This window comes from Squalius cephalus, assembly GCF_949319135.1.
Source record: "Squalius cephalus genome assembly, chromosome: 19".
Taxonomy (NCBI): domain Eukaryota; kingdom Metazoa; phylum Chordata; class Actinopteri; order Cypriniformes; family Leuciscidae; genus Squalius; species Squalius cephalus.
In genome coordinates this window covers 3,453,035-3,469,857 of record NC_137140.1, presented here as the reverse complement: position 1 = coordinate 3,469,857, position 16,823 = coordinate 3,453,035, and the positions used below count along the sequence as shown (strand labels likewise).

Here is a 16,823-nt window from a genome sequence, read left to right as displayed (position 1 = left end):
CAACCACATAAGAGGCTTTTGCTCTGAATAAACCTTTAATCGCATTATCTGCAGTGCATCAGCAAGACAATGACAGATCAAAATCAATAAATATGGAAAAAATACTCTCTAAATATATATAGATATCGCTCTCTAAATACACAGGTTCATCAAGACTTAAAGGGACAGCTAACCAAAAAATGAACTTACATCTAACACATTTGTTTTAATGTCTAGGGATTTTTTTTTTTTTTTACAAACAGATTTTTTTTTTTCTCTTAAAATATTTGTTGTTTCACGGAAGAAATAAAGTCATCCAGGTTGGGAAAGAAAAGTAAATCATATTATGGAAGGCTAAATGTTTAAGTACTGTGTATTTATTGGTTCATCTGTCTTTTTTGTATTTGGTCTCAATGGTAGCACTTTATTTTACAGTCCTGTTCCCCATGTACATACTATGTACTTATTATAGTAATTACAATAACTGGGTTATAACTAGATACTAACCCTAAACCTAACCTTTACCCATGTATTTCCCTTATAATACCCAGTACTATAAGTACACATAAGTGCATGTAATATAAAATAAAGTGCAATCATCTCAATGTTAATTAATCTCAATGTTTTTGACCATGACAGGGGTCCTGGAAACATTTTAAGCATTAGATCATTAAAAATATTGAAAATTATTTTCCAGTAAATGTGTCTCTTTACACATTTGCTTTTGGATTATAGTCCAGTCAGCCCTGTCGTCATGAGGAAAATAAGGTCAAGCTTTCAAAGGTGAGGTCTGGGTCAGGCTAATGATGTGATTACACTGCTGAACAGGTGACTGTTAAATAAACACCAAGAAAGAAATGCATTTGTATATGCAACACCATAAACCATAACATATATTTCTCACCATGCAATTTAGACAATGGCTTTGATTGTATAACATCGGAGCATTACTCTTTTTCTAAAAGAGGCTCATTTATTAACTCTTTGGCAACAACTTTAAGTTATTCACATACCGAATAGTTATTGTTTTTTTTAATCTTCTTATAGATTTCACCGCTTCATTCTTTTCTATTATTTGTCTAAATATCAGAGCATTATTGTGAATTTAGAGGCCCTTGCCACTTTTACAGGATGAAATTATGTAACCCCACATTCACTCAACACTAATTGGTGCTGCACTGTTAATCTTGCTTTATCTTTTAATGCTCAGAGTCTTATGCAATTCTATCTGATGATTTCATGTGGCCAATCAGAGATTGGGAATCTCATTTTAAGATGACTGGAGTTTTGTCCAGTGTATCTGATGGGAGAAAATGTTTCTCAGCTGGAGATAGAAACAGGTTCGCATGAATATCTGTCTCTGAAACCCTGAAAAGTATTGCCTTTTGACCTTTTAAAAAAAATTTAAAATATATATATTTATATATATATATATATAATTCCACAAACACGTCCTCCTCACTATGTCTGATTTTTACCAGAACCATGCAAATCCTATGAAGTTTGTGCCTTTATAAATTCCATTTTATCATTTGATGATCATGCAACTACAGTATTTGTTAAGATCTAATGAATTTTAAGCTATTACAAAACTGTGTACCAGTTCTAACCAACAATTGCTTACCTGACTGAAAAGCTCCACCAGCAGCAGAAAGAAAGCACTCACCACACACACCACAATGAGCTTGGCTTGCTAAAAATGTATTAGGAAAGCCCAAACTGGAATTACTTTGATGCATGATTTCTTGCAATCAAATAATTTTTGGACTTTATTGATAAAATGTAAATCAAATTACATCATTGTAAAACAAAATATTTTGTATGTAAATATATATGCTGGACATACAATGGATTATATACAAATCTTTTTGTGGGGGGAGAAAAATAATAAAATTAATGAAAAAAAAGAAAAATAATTAGAGAGCCGGTTGTACAACAGGAAGAAAGAATACAATTGTAAGTTATATCCACGAGCGTCAATAGTGCTCAAGCCCTGAATGTTTCGTTCTGGAACTCTAGTGGGAGGTATTGCGTAACTTTTGTTTATTGTATATGAGCATTTCCCTGATTATTTTTGTCTGGAACAACCCAGAATAGGTCAATCTTGAAGCCAAGCGGGACCACAGGGGCATTGGCCCTAGCTAAATTCTCATTATGCCCCATCCATATATATTTTTTTTAATTCATTCCTAAAGAACTAGATATAGGTTTAAAATGCTTTGAAACTTTGCAGATGTAGACCTGAAACAAACACAAAGTACATGAGAGCACTGTCAGTGCACTATTACACTTACTTTTTTGAGCAGGGTAGATCTCACAAACATGTTTACAGCTTTATACATCATTTGGGGGTGTTACTCTATCGCCACCTTGAGGTTTCTTACTAGTGTGTAGAGCTGGACCGCATGCTTGCAGTGCACTGGGCAAGCATTGACATCTGTTTTTGCATACTTGTGTAGAGTGTGTTGCTGTATTAAAATGTAAAACAAAAATCTCTAAGGGGGAATATCGCCCCTGATGTTTTGGTCTATGCTGCCAAATCCTAGAAACGCCCCTGGGTATGTCCTCAGCTTGTCGGCATAAGTGAAATGAAAACAGAATTATGGAGTCAATATAATGACACAGTTGTTTGTAAAAGAATAAAGCATTGCAAAAGAGAATAAAGTTTTGCAAAAGAAAATTAAAGTATTGAGCAATATATATATATATATATATATATATATTGCAAACAAAAATAAAGAAAAAGAAAGTATTGAGAGAAAAAAGTTGTATTGCATTCAAAAATAAAGAATTGCAAAAGAAAAATGAAGTATTGAGAGAAAAAAGTTGTATTGCATTCAAAAATACAGAATTGCAAAAGAAAAATAAAGTATTGAGAGAAAAAAGTTGTATTGCATTCAAAAATAAAGAATTGCAAAAGAAAAATAAAGTATTGAGAGAAAAAAAGTTTTTTTGCATAAAAAAATAAAGAATTGCAAAAGAAAAATAAAGTATTGAGAAAAAAAAAAGTTTTGCAAACAAAAATAAAGAATTGTGAGAAATAAAGTGTAAAAATAATGTGGTGTTTTTAATATGCTTTAAGACAAACCATGTGCAAATTCATAAGTCAACATAAAATGTGATTTGAAATCGCTGGTGTTTCTGACGTCACAAACTACCTTGTAACCAATCAGATCAACGTGTGATTGTCAACAAGTGATCTCTGAGCTGAGTGAGTGAGTGGAGGCGGGGCTCATTTGCATATTCATAGAACCACATATACTAAATGAGGCAAGGGTGTCGAGTTACATTCAAGATATTTTAAGGCATGAAGAAATGTGTTTCAAGGAAAAAACTTTTAAATACATCATTTTGAGTTTTAAGGGATACAATAATTGACACTATAAGCTTCTTTTACAGCTGTCATTGATTTTTGCAATTAATTATATCTTTATTTTTGCACAACTAGTGTTTGCAAAACTTATTTTTTCTCTCTTAACACTTTATTTTTCTTTTGCAATTCTTCATTTTTGTTTGCAAAACAACTTTTTTTTGCTCAATTCTTTTATTTTTTATTTTGCAATAGGCTACTTTATTCTTTTGCAAATGTATGTGGCATTATACTGACTTTATAATGGAAGCTGACTTTAACCTCAAGAATCTCTTTTATATTAAAAGTAATTTTTAATTATGCTACACTCTTAAAAAAGGTTCTTTATTGACATGTATGTTTCCATGAGGAACTTTATATAAAAAAGTTCTTTATATAAAAAAGGTTCTTCTGATTATTAAAATGTTCTTCACTTTTAAGAACTGTTCATTGCAAGGTTCTTTGGGGAGCCCAAAATGGCAGCGCTGTGACAAATGGGAATGATAAAACGAATGCTGTCATTTTCCAGATGAATGGGTAAGCAGCCAAACACTACCTACATCCACACTTTGCTACTTTCATCTCCTCGTACAGGTTTCGGACCGTGAGGACGCCCCTTTCCTGGTACATGATGGCGATTGGGTCCAGCTTGGTCGGGACGCAACATGCCTTGTTTGCCTTTTTGGGATTGCTCAGGTTAACCAGTGTTTGGATGATTGCATGTTTGGAGGGGCTTACGTCATCTGTCAGGGGGAAGTAACACACCCCTTTGCACTCATAAGCGTCATATTCAGCTGGAGCCACGATCCATTTATCCCATCCTATGTCTTTGAAGTTCACCTTCAGCGAAGTTCTCCGACAGTAATTGTTCTTCGCTTTCCTCTTCTTCCTGGGGTGCTTGTCCACAGGAACATGATTTTCCACAAATATCGGCTCCTTCTCATGAAGAAGCATCTCTTTGACCTCATTCATCGACTCTCCCTTTCTGTTCCCAAGATCATCCGAAAAAACTATTAAGACCGCCGAGCCGTTGTCCTCTAAACCCACGTTTATGTCAAGAGATTGACAGTTTTGTTGGATTTCCACCTGGAGTTCACCCGCCCCGCGTCCAGAATCCTGCCAAATCCTGACGGCGCTGGTCACGTCGAAAGCCTCCCATGTGTTTCTGGCCTCAGTGACGTCTCTCCCATCCAGAAGCTGTAAAATGTTTGTATCCTGCTTGTATTCTACGCCGTAAACATGAATGGATGTGAATTGGTCAGCGCAGGTGCTTTTACTTCTTTCCCAGAGAGTGAACAGCCTTAGCTGGACTGATGTGATCTCTTCATGATTTGGGATGGAAACGTTGAATAGGAGCCTGTGTTGAGTTTCGTTGCCGTGTCTGATGGAATAAATAACATCTGTAAAGAACAGAAAATAGAGATTAATACACCTTTTCACTCATATACAAATCATCAGAATTGCATCTACCTTAGAGATACTTACCCTGAATGATGAAGCTTCGGATGACATCCGACCGAGGGATGGAAGTCTTATCAGACGCATATTTATTATAGAGATCCATCATGAACTGAGGAGGTTGAACCTTTCTGTGTTCTTGCGGCACGCCTGATAAATTCAGCTTCCTCAAAAAGTCTTCCTTCCTGAAGCCCAAAAAGCTCTTGAAGACATCTTCTTCCTCAAGGTTTTGCTCTTCTCCCTGAATGAACATTGTGTCTTCCAGACTCCCTAGAGATTTCCCCTCGCAAAGCCCAACTGAAGTAGCAAAATGGATGGACATCAGAAGAAGCAGATATCGTAAACCCCGCATCGTTCGTTTGGTTCCCAAAGCGGATAGGTGACCGTCTGCGGCAAGTTTTACATCTGACTTTGGTTTGTGGAAGATCCTTTGAAATCGGGGTTCCTCAAGTGAACCTCAGGTTCACTCCCACGTCCCACGCTAAGCAGCACTCTCTCCGGAAACCAAAATAGTAGCACAGCTATTCTTATCTTTGACACCAAAGTCGTGGTTTGAGCGTTGTTATCTTGAGGAAGCTTGTAGTTAATGAGGGCTCTGTAAACACTTCGGGAACAGACTTTGAAAACTAATGAGAGTGATTTTGACGAACCCTTATTTACAGGGTCAGACTTCTGCCTATTTTTACTGAAGCAACTCCATCACTTCTGAATGTGTTTGTGTCTGCACATGTAAGATGCTTCAACTAATCAGCTTCAGCTATGATAAATATTAACATTACAGATTCCTTTCATTTTCATTTGGATTCATTTTCATTCAGCTGGAATCTGGCTGTGTAAGAGTTAATGGGTCTGAGTTAACCTTTGCCCCTTTGTTGCAAACAATCTATGTCCCTAATACAACTCATTAGGTCTTTATTCACAAAAATTCCTCCAGGATTTCAGTAAAAAAAAAAAAACATACCAGTTTATATACCAGAAGAGCACTGAAGAATCTGGTTTAAGAAATGTTTGCATAAAAAGTCAATACAGTACAGTTTTGAAAAAAATAAATAATTATAAATGACATGAAATTGCTATAAAAATACAAAACTCTCCTTTTGATAAAGTTTCACAAAACCTCTGAGATGTTATTATTTTATTTTAAAATCCATAATCTATTGACTTTTCTATAGCTATGGCTGATCAATCCATCTGTTCTAACTTATGGGGTCCGTCCTCGTAGCGGAAAAACAATATTATGCCAAATCACACAGCACTAGATGGCAGCATTATGCTGCATTTTCTTCATTTCGTCTGTCTCCTCACAAATGACCAAAAATGATCTGCTGTTTTCTTTTCATGCAAGATTCCAGGTGTTTAAATCCTATAGGTTACACTTTATCTAACAAGCTTACAAATCAAATCAAATGCTTATAATGATTTATGGCAACACTTTACAATAACGTTTCATTTGTTAACATTAGTTAACTCGAACTAAAAATGAACAATACTTCTACAGCATCTCTTAATCAATTATTAAATGTATTAATATCTTTTTTTAAATAAAACATTAATTAATGAACTACATGAACAATTTTATTTTAATTAATGCTGTAAAAATATATTGCTCATAGTTATGCATTAAAACTAATGTTAAAAAATTAGACCTCATGTAAAGTGTTACCAGATTTGGTTACACTTTATTTTAAGGTGATGTCGTTACATTGTACTTACTCAAATAAGTACTGAGTGATATTAATGAACTACATGTACTTACTATAGAGTTACGGTTTAGTTTAGGGTTAGTTACTTTTAATTATGCATAATTTACTGTTATTGCTATAGTAAGTACATGTTTTAACGTGTAACTACATCACCTTAAAATAAAGTGTTACCCTGGATTTATTTACAGAAATCCATTTCAATCGCTATGTTCTTTTAAATTTGTTATGTACTTGTTTCAAAACAAAAACAGTTTGGCTTACTATATGTTAAGGATTATATACAATTCATTAAAAAAGAGAGAGTGGAAAGAGGATACAATGTTTGTGTGCAAAGATCCAATATTATTTGAGGTGTCGAGGTTTATTTGCAGAGATAAAAAGTTGATTTTCGGCAGTCCCTTGAGCTGAGTTCATTGTTTTGCAGGTTGTATTTATCTATATGTCCATTATTGACCTTGCTCTCCTTACCGACAGGCACAGGTCTCCACAGACATGCTGGGATAGACCTTCACTAGCATGTTCCTGCTGGAGTCGAGGAACAGCACAGCCAGAGAGCTCATCGTGTCGGGAACGCAGCACGGCTCTGGGACGCCAGGCACGATCCCCACGGCTCTCACTATACTCTGGATGGTCGCATGATTGGATGGATGAACAACCTGCATTAAGAGAAGTAAAGGTTGGAGAAAAACTACTGTCTTTTAATAAGGTTAACGTGACAATGCCCAAATGCATTTCTTAGTCCTATCCACCCACCTTATTTAAGTCACCATAACATCAAAATGGATGTTAAAAACAAAACTGGAATTTTTTTTTTTTTTTGGAATATTGCAGTATTTATTATAAATGATTTATCAGTGCACATCATTATTTCTTGCATCAGAATAACTTCCCCTCTTTCTTACAGCATCTCTTCTCTGATGACGAGGGCGGGGCAACCTGTCACTCACATGAGATCTGCCAATAGCAAACCACAACCATCCAATCAATTCCCCACGGACAAAATTCAATCAATTCCCCCGTCCACATTTTTTCTTGTTCAAGAAGTGATTCTATTCGGATATATCACAACCTTCATTTCATGCCGACTTTAAGTATTTTTTTGTCAGAATTAGACCAATTGTTTTGCACGTTGTAATGGACTATTTTTAACTGTAAGATAGGGCTTATTAAACTGGTAAAATGATAAAACAATTTCAGCTAAATATTCAAATGAATCCTTCATGTCCACATATTAATTTTATTTTGTTGAGCTGCCGTGCAATAATGAGATTATGTACACTGCCCAGCCAAAAAAAAAAGTTGTTGTTTGGATTTAAATAGGCCTATGATTGGATCATTATTGCTGGGATTATTATGTGTCTTGCATGTTATATGTTTGGCAACAGTTCTTCTAACTCTAACTGATGGAGTGTGCAGCTTTTCATTTCTTAAACACCCATGTAGGAAGACACATATTGTCCATATATCAGGATGACAATGTCAAGATTCATCAGGCTCAAACTGTGAAAGAATGGTTGTGAGGAGCATGAAGAATCATTTCCACACATGAATCGGCTCCTCTGAGTCCAGACCTTAAATTCACTGAAAGTCTTTGGGATGTGCTCGAGGAGACTTTACAGAGTGCTGGACTCTTGCATTGACAGTACAAGATCTTGAGCAAACATTGATGGAAAAACATCACAACATTTATTGCCAATTCATGTGTGAAAATGATTCTTCATTGTCCCTCCCAACCATTCCTTCACAGTCTTGAATCTTGACATTGTCATTCTGGAATATGGCCATGATGTGTCTTCCTACATGGGTGTTTAAGAAATGAAAAGTTACACACTCCATCAATTAGGGTCAGAAGAACTGTTGCCAAACATATAACATGCTAGAAACATAATAATCACTGTAATCAGGGACGCACCGATATGAAAATTTTGGCAGATACAATAATCGTTAATTCTTTATATTTGAATGCCGATAACTGATATTTTGGCCGATAAATCTAAATCCAATTTTTTATATAGTTTTTGAGAGCCTGATTAGAAAAACAAAAGTCTCACCATTAAAATACATGTCCCAAGCATACAATAATAATGATTTTCTCATTATAAATATGTCAGACTTGTGTTGCACTTAACTAGCCTGTATTTTCCTTTTTTGAAGTGATTCCAATCATATTTCAAGCAATTCAAAACCATCATGTTGACCAGTGCACATCTGAAGTGTCTCAGCTGAAGGAAATAATCCATTATTAATCGGATTTAATATATCGACCACATTTTTTTTATTGGACCGATAACCATAACATTAAAAATGAACATTTATCGGCCGATACCGATATGGTGGCCGATATATCGTGCATCACTAACTGTATTAATGATCCAATCATAGGCCTATTTAAATCCAAACAGCGACTTTTTTTTTAAGGCCGGGCAGTGTACATTCAGACGGTCATCATAAACAAAACTAACTAAAATATACAACATAAACTTGTATTCCCTTACCTTTGGAATCGGGAATCCACAGGTTCCTGCACAATAGTAGGCATCAAATGCTTTCGGCGCTAATATCCATTCGCTCCAACCGATGTCGGCGAAGTCCACCCTCAGGTAACGGCGCGCACACACTCGCGGTTCACTCCACTGCTTGCGTCTCGCTTTTTTCATGGTCTTCTCGTCAAAGGTGAGCTCCTGCGACCCTCTCAATCCCTCGTGATAGTCCTGGCCTTTTGACAACGGTTTGGGCTTTTTCGCAAAAAAGCCGCTGTCCCATAACTCCCTGCTCTTCAGGTCGTTGTACTGGACTTCAGGAAGGTAGTTATTCTCCAAGTGATCCAGTTCCCTTCTGATTCTAGAGCTTAAAGAAGCTGTGGGCGCTTTGGTCCTGGTCTCCTCAACCACAGGAGACGGACTGTATCTCTGTAAACTCATAGCAATGCTGTTTGGTTCAGTTATGGCAACGTCATCAGCGTATACAAGAATGAACGGCAGACTGTGAGGAGACAAACGATCATGACGTCTGTGGTGACCACTGTCAAACTCAATGGTAATCGATAGTTCGCCAGTCACATGGGCTTGTTTGATGGCTGATGATACGTCTGTAATCTGCCAAAGCCCCTTTCTGTTTGTGGACAGTGTGATGTTGCACAGCTGAGAGGGAATGGCAGCGTTTGGTGATGTTCCTTTAATGATGAGATGTGTTGTGGTGAGTGACTGAAGGTTCTGGAGACGGCATGCGGATCCGCGGGAACGACGGCAGGCCCAAGGACGCTGACGAACTTGCTGGTCAAGAAAGTGTAGAGTTGACGTCAGTATCGCCTCTGAATCGGGGATGGAGGTCAGGTTGAAGCGGAAAACAACTTTGTGATGGGAGAGCTCTGAAATAAGGCGTGAAAACGTCACAGGTCATTAATTGCTGCTTGACGATTTGGCGTGGGTTTTACGCTCATGCATGCATGTGATTGACCAGTAAAGTTTCCAGACAACATCCTCATAAACAACACATTTTTCACATTTTAGATTTAACATCCGACCACATTCTACGGTTTACGAGGTAGTTTAATAAAAAGATAAACACGGCTCCTGAATCGGTCTCTGGCCATATGGTAGTGTTTAGTGAGCCGCTCTCAAGGTTTCTTTCTTTCTTTTTTTCTGTTTCCACTAATACCCTCTCTGTGTTTTAATAGCACACCTCCAGTGGAAACTTAGCAGCTCTGAAAAACTGAAATAATGGGAAAAATGCTATCTGTGCATGATTTCACATATGCTTATCATATATAGAGTAATTCATTTTAATCCAAGTGTGTGTGGATTTTTAAAGTACTGAATATTCAAAAGATGGATCATTTTTCCCTTTGTATTTCCTCAAGGGTTTCCAACAAATAAAATACTATTATTAACAGTGGTCACACTTTAGTTTAGGGGTCTAATTCTCACTATTAATTATTAACTACGACTTTTGCCTCAATAAACTCCTAATTACGGTTTATTAATAGTTAGTAAGGTAGTTGTTAAGTTTAGGTATTGGGTGATTAAGGGATGTAGAATATGGTCATGCAGAATAACACATTAATATGTGCTTTATAAGTAATAAACATCCAATAGCCTAGTAATATGCATACTAATAAGCTACACGTTAATAGTGAGAACTGGTACCTAAACTAAAGCATAAGCACTTAATGAATGCATAAAACAAAATTATATTGTATTTTATGAATTATTTAAATGTAATGTCTTGTATTTTTATAGGCATATTATTAGTATTTTTGAAAGTTTAGTTTATTAAATATAATTTAAAAAATCATGAAAGTTAAAATACAACCTAGATAACATTTTGGAAGGGCAAACACAGCGTGATATGAAATATGAACTATAAACTTGCATTGCTGTATTTTAAATCGTTTTTTAGTTGTTAGTTTCACTCACCTTGGACTCCTCTAAAGCTTCGGATTGTATTGACGTTCTGTCGATGTTGATGATGATGCCTCTTGCTGTATTTATCATAAACTCTGTACATATTAACAGTCATCATGTCTCGAGCAGGATTGTGGAATGACGGTTCTGTTGCAGGAATATCTCCGTTCAGCTCTGACGAGTTTACTAAGCAAACTTTGACGATGTTTAGACAGAGAAAAATGTGAGCCACCACCGCACAAATTGATGCCATATTCACAACTGATCCCTTTATAATCGAGTAAACTAGACGAAAGTGGAAGACTGATGGAAAGCTCGGCGAGAGAAGGACTGATAGAGTCGGTGGTGGAGGATGATGATGATGATGATGATGTCTCGCGCTCATACACTTGTTTCTCACTGCTGAAGCGATGATGACAGATGATGACGTGCAGCCTACGAGAAGCTTAAAGCATCTTTCTGAAGCGATGCAGTTCACACACACACACACACACACACACCTCTGCAGCTCATACTGTTTCATAACACGATCCTCTCTCACTGTATTGCACTTTTTGCAATTTGTGGGACTTTTAATTTAGTTATTTTTTAAATGAAGCGTTATAAGTTAAAGATAAATTGTAGCTATACCTTTAAAATGTAAAACGTAGCCTATTTTATATTTCGTAGTAACGGACAAGCAGCCAACAAAGAATTAGACAGTTTTGCTTTCTAAGAGGTTTTATTGTTTTGTCTTTCCCTTATAATTCCCATACCTGTAGCCTACAGTAGGCTATTTCAAAGTTTTGATTGTTTTTATTAAAAAATGTTGAAAATGGTCATAACAAAGACTTTTTACTGGTATGCACTATATTTCGCAAGTTTTTAGAGCATATGGTGACAAAAACAAATAATCTATTATTTATTCATTTATTTTACCGTAAAGTACATCAAGAAGTCATGTAAAAGAAAATCATATTCTGCTTTGAAAGTTCGCTGATGTTAATTGTACAAACTTTTGTATGAGGAACAAACAAAAAACTTTTGTACAAACTTTTTTATGAGGAAAAGAAAAACAATTAATAACTGTAAAAAAAAAAAAAAAAAAAAAAAAAAAAAATATATATATATATATATATATATATATATATATATATATATATATATATTGTTCCCAATTCCATTTATTGTTTTAATGAAGATGTTGATGACTTTTGCAAATGCCAGAAATCTCAGAAAGAGCCCAGGATGTGGCATGTATGAACAAATTCACCAAAAAATAAATGTTCTCTTGAGAAGATAAAATTAATTTGCATCACAGGGAATTAAAGGTAGGATAGGCAATTATTTTTGGGGAGGCTAGCAACAGCAAGTTAGCTTTGAAAGCTATATCCCACCCTCCCTTCAGAGCGTCTCCAAAGCCACACCTCCTCCAAAACACATGAACGCATAAAGCAGATTCTGCAAAGCGTCACAAGACGAGAGACGGTGTTAAACTACCTCATGTAGTCAAAGCACATAAAATTACAATAATAATGAACATAAACTGCTTAAAGAGCTCTGACTGCTGCAGATTCATTTCAGTGTTGATAGTGTTGCCATTGAAATGCATAAATTCGATCGCTCCGAGTATAATGTCATGGGATTCCATCTCTTCCAAATTACAGTAGTTATGACGTGAATGTAGCATAAGCTTACTGTTTTGGTTTAGGAGGAACTGTAAAAGGCAGCTGCTGTTTCGTTTGTGGTGCTCAGTGACTGACGTCTGTCTAACTCTGAATAGCATGAAACACGCTGATGACGTGTGATGTCTACGCGAGCAGCTGTGCGGAGGAATGGAAATACATATGTTGACAGGCAGGTTTGGACATCGTATTTGATGAACATTATATGGTCCTATGCCTCACACAGACTATGGGCCCTATTTTAACGATCTGAAACACAAGTATCAAGCGCAAAACGCAAGTAACTTTGTGGGCGGGTCTTGGGCGCTGTTGCTATTATACCGGCGGGATAAATGACTCCTGCGCCCGACGCAAATCTAAAATGGGTTGGTCTGAAGTAGCTTCATTATTCATAGGTGTGGTTTGGGCGTAACGTGAAATAAACCAATCAGAGCGTCATCTCACATTCCCTTTAAGAGCAGGCGCGCTTGTTCTATGGCGGATTCCTATTATAACGGCGGATTTGCCAGGCGCACGCGAGGAGCGGTTCACAGCCGAGGAGACCGACGTTCTCGTCAGGGACGTTGGGGATGGAGAAACACACCCAAATTAACTTCAGTTAAATCGGTTTCTATCTATCGTAATAATGTAGGCTATGATTTGCAAAAATGAAAACTGCTGCGTCTGTGTGTAGATGAGAGAATCAAAGTGTATGCGCGTTGTGCACACGCTACATTGATTATGGCCAAGCATGCGCCCTTAAAAAAGCATGAATAACATGCACAACGCGCCACTTTAAACTAGTTTTTCTCGGTCAGTGGCGGAATTGTTTTCTAAACCTGCAAAATAGCATGAGGGAACGTTTGCGCCGGAACACGCCTCCTCTTTTCGCTGCACCGCCCCCGGGGAGCTCAAGTGTATTTCTTAGTTAACCAACGTGCGTCTGTGGAGGGAAAAGTCTGCTGTGCGCGGGTGCAAAATAGGAATGATACATGCGTCGGTGTGCAAAGTCAATTGCGCTGGGTGCAAGATAGGGCCCTATATATATATATATATATATATATATATATATAGACCACTTAACTTAGTGATTGCTATCAGGTTGTGAAGAGACTTTCAACCAGCGTAACAAAAAAAGAATTCTGAAACCAAATCACCTACCCCTAGTCACAAAGTTAGTAAAGTACATCATAAATGCTTATAAAATGCACTGCATTTCTTTGATTTTGTGAGGAAAACAGATAACGTGGGACATTCACTCATTCTGGAATGTAATTGTAAATGTAACCTCTTCAGCAGAGGTGTAAAGTCCAGGTTCAGAAAGTAAAAGTCCTCCTCAGTATTTTGTTCCAATCACCTGGATTTGCTAATTCAGCCAGGAGATAGAACCAGTTAGTGAAATCAGATGGCTGAGTTCATGGGTGGAATAAAAATATGGCAGGACTTCTACTTTCTAACCCCTGGACTATACACCCCTGCTCTTCAGTCTGTTTCTTTGGATTCGAACAGTTTGGTTGCTCACAGTGCTATAGGCCTGTGAAAGAGGTGGTGACAAGCCATTAAAATACTTCCAGCTGAACTGTTCAGCACAGTTAGGGATTTCTTTTCACACTGGGCTTTACATGAACCTCAGTTTGTTCTCAACTTTGCCCTATAATGAATGATGAAGCAAAAAGGTTTGTGATTATATGCAACATCTTACAACGCCACATTAATTTCTGTCTGCACGCCTTCACTCAAGATAAAACAGGACTTTAGATGCAGAGTTTGACCCTTAATTCACCTGAACAGAGCAAATAATCATAAAGTCTTTATAATGATAAAGCTGTGTGATTCTAAACATTGTACAGCCATACTAATCCATCTTACAGGGGCAGAAAATTGTTTGCAAACTCAACTGAAAGGTTGAATAATATTGTGGAATATATAATAATTTGCCATTCGTTAACTTTTCATGGTTGTTTAAATTATGTACAATGGGAAAAAAAAGAAAGAAAAAAGAAAAACTCCCAGAAGCAAGAATGTCCAGGTGTCAGGCATTTACAGTAGAGTTTCAGAGTTATAAATGGCTGCTAAAATAAGGTAAACCAATCAAATCTTTCCAGTGTTTTAGTCTGAAAAGGACAAATATGTCTGGTGCCCTATAATAAATCTCAACAAACCCTTTGCAGCCTCTCTAAAACCGAAAGCCCTCTCTCATTCTCAAGCTTTAGTGCTCATCTAAACCAAAAGACAGTGTAAGCAATGTTGTTTTTGGACCCTCACCAACCTCCTACTTTTTTTTTCAGATTGCTGGCTCCAGCTAAATAACCATTTTGACTGATTCGGTCATGGATGTCCGTGGGCCATGAAAACCTCTGTCAACCGCCTCATCTGTGCCAAGATTCATCAGTGGCTTGCCTTTTGACAGCTCCAGTCTCTCAGAAATATCCGGCATATAGAGACCGGTCGTGCAAAACGGGTTATGAACAGAGCTAAATGAACTATATTTGCATTTCCTGAAGGAAAGAGTAATCTGTAATTCAGAGCTGCCTGAAAATTTACCATTGCACTTGCACGCTTTTGTTTTCTGCATAGTAGTTCAACACATCATCGAGAATCAACTCATAATTCGGCAAATTATATGCAAATATATGAAAGAAATGCATTTATTTCAATGACATAACTGTAATGAGTCATTTTATGAATGGAGAACATTCTCTTTTTTTTTTTTTTTTTTAGAAAATTACATTAAATGAATTGAAAATGTCTCATTTGTTGGCTGGAGCATGACTTCCAGAAGCGGTTGTGACTTTGACTGTATTCTACACAACATCCGGAGACATAAAATAGATCATCAATCATTAGGAATATGTTAATGAGCGACAGAGACCACTGGAACGTCGACCACAAGGAGGAACAACCAGGAACGTTGTCTTTTTTTGAGTGACAGCCCTTCACCAGAGGCACGTTCTGTCTACAAAAATCCACCACAATTATCCAGCGTTTATCTTCAGGAACCATCTTCTAACCCATACACTTCTAAAATCACGTTTCCGTGCAATTCTCCCCACCAAAGCAAAGCAAACGGCATAATTTATTGCAATTTTCCTGTCAGAATCACAGTTTATTCACCATCAGTACAATGAAAAGCAGGTTTACTGTGTCAAAGGACAAGTCTGATCATGGTTTGAAGTTATGAAGTTTGATCTATATGCTGTACAGATGGCAGTTTAACTAGGGTTGCTTTGCAAAAGGTATTTTTTTAAGTGATATCTATGAACAGTAATCCTTTAAGATAAGAGTTGAAGTGCACAAAAATATGAATAGACAAATAAATCAAACCTTGTGCAAATTAAATTCAAATGAATGTGTATTTTCTTTTAATATAGATAATATAAAATGTGCCAGACCATTTTTTCAGGAAGGTGTCTCTGTATTTTAATAAAGCAAGGTAAGACTCTTCTACCTTGGTGTCTGTTGGGGTCAATGTCAGTTTAAAATTACAAACCACATTTTTGTAAAAGTAAAGGTTCCAAAAGGGTTTTATTTTCGCAGCGACGCCATAGAAGAACCATTTTTGGAACTTTTAAGTGATCAGTACCTTAAAGAACAACTTTTTTCCTAGTGAAGAACATTTTAAAAAATCTAAATGAACCTTTTTCCACTATACAGAACCATTTGTTGAATGGAAAAGTAAAGGTTCTTTTTGGAACCAGAGTGTGTGATGAAATAAAACAATGCCCTTTTGAGGGGAAAAAGAGAAATAGGCTACTTGAGTGCAAACCCTTTTTGGCTAATGGATCAGCCACTCTGTTCAATAACAGATAGTTTTGATATGTTTTCTGCTGAAAGTCAACATAAAGTTCTGTGAATGATCATTATCACTTATCACCATTTGTGGTCTGTGGATGTGGTGATATAACAGCTGTTCCAATGTCTTGTGGGACAGCTAGTCAAAGAAGAGGCCAAGACGTTCCTCCCTCCTCGTTTGTGTATACATACGCTGACTAAAGGAGAGTGTGACTGGTCATAGGCCGTTGTTTTCTCTCCTCACCGTTATCAATCACTTCAAGGGCTCCTGAACAGGAAGGCCATTTTCCCATCATCACTCCGTCGGCAAGACCATTACACTCCACATTAATGCAGCGCATGGTCTGACCATTGGCACTGTTCTCTGCACCTCACTATATCTGCTTGTTTCATTCTCCATAAATCACCCTCACTCACTGCCTGGGCTGGATTTCGCAGAACTGTGAAATGATTTTCCATTTTTTGTTCCCAGCATGTTTTTGTTAGCACAGTATGG

The 16,823-nt window shown here is 37.0% G+C and overlaps 2 protein-coding genes across 2 annotated transcripts; both read right to left on the bottom strand.

The window, feature by feature from the left end:
- Positions 1–3,026: 3,026 nt before the first annotated feature.
- gdf2 (growth differentiation factor 2) lies at positions 3,027–5,226 on the bottom strand. The gene is made up of 2 exons (XM_079851648.1): positions 4,814–5,226; positions 3,027–4,728 (listed from the first exon to the last, which is right to left on the bottom strand). The coding sequence occupies exons 1-2, from the start codon at positions 5,136–5,138 to the stop codon at positions 3,881–3,883; spliced, it is 1,173 nt and encodes a 390-aa protein (XP_079707774.1). The 5' UTR covers positions 5,139–5,226; the 3' UTR covers positions 3,027–3,880.
- An 888-nt stretch (positions 5,227–6,114) lies between these two features.
- Positions 6,115–11,321, bottom strand: gdf10b (growth differentiation factor 10b). Its single transcript, XM_079851647.1, has 3 exons — positions 10,905–11,321; positions 8,985–9,856; positions 6,115–7,145 (listed from the first exon to the last, which is right to left on the bottom strand). Exons 1-3 carry the CDS (start codon positions 11,275–11,277, stop codon positions 6,954–6,956), a joined length of 1,437 nt encoding a protein of 478 aa, XP_079707773.1. The 5' UTR covers positions 11,278–11,321; the 3' UTR covers positions 6,115–6,953.
- Between the last annotated feature and the right edge of the window lie 5,502 nt (positions 11,322–16,823).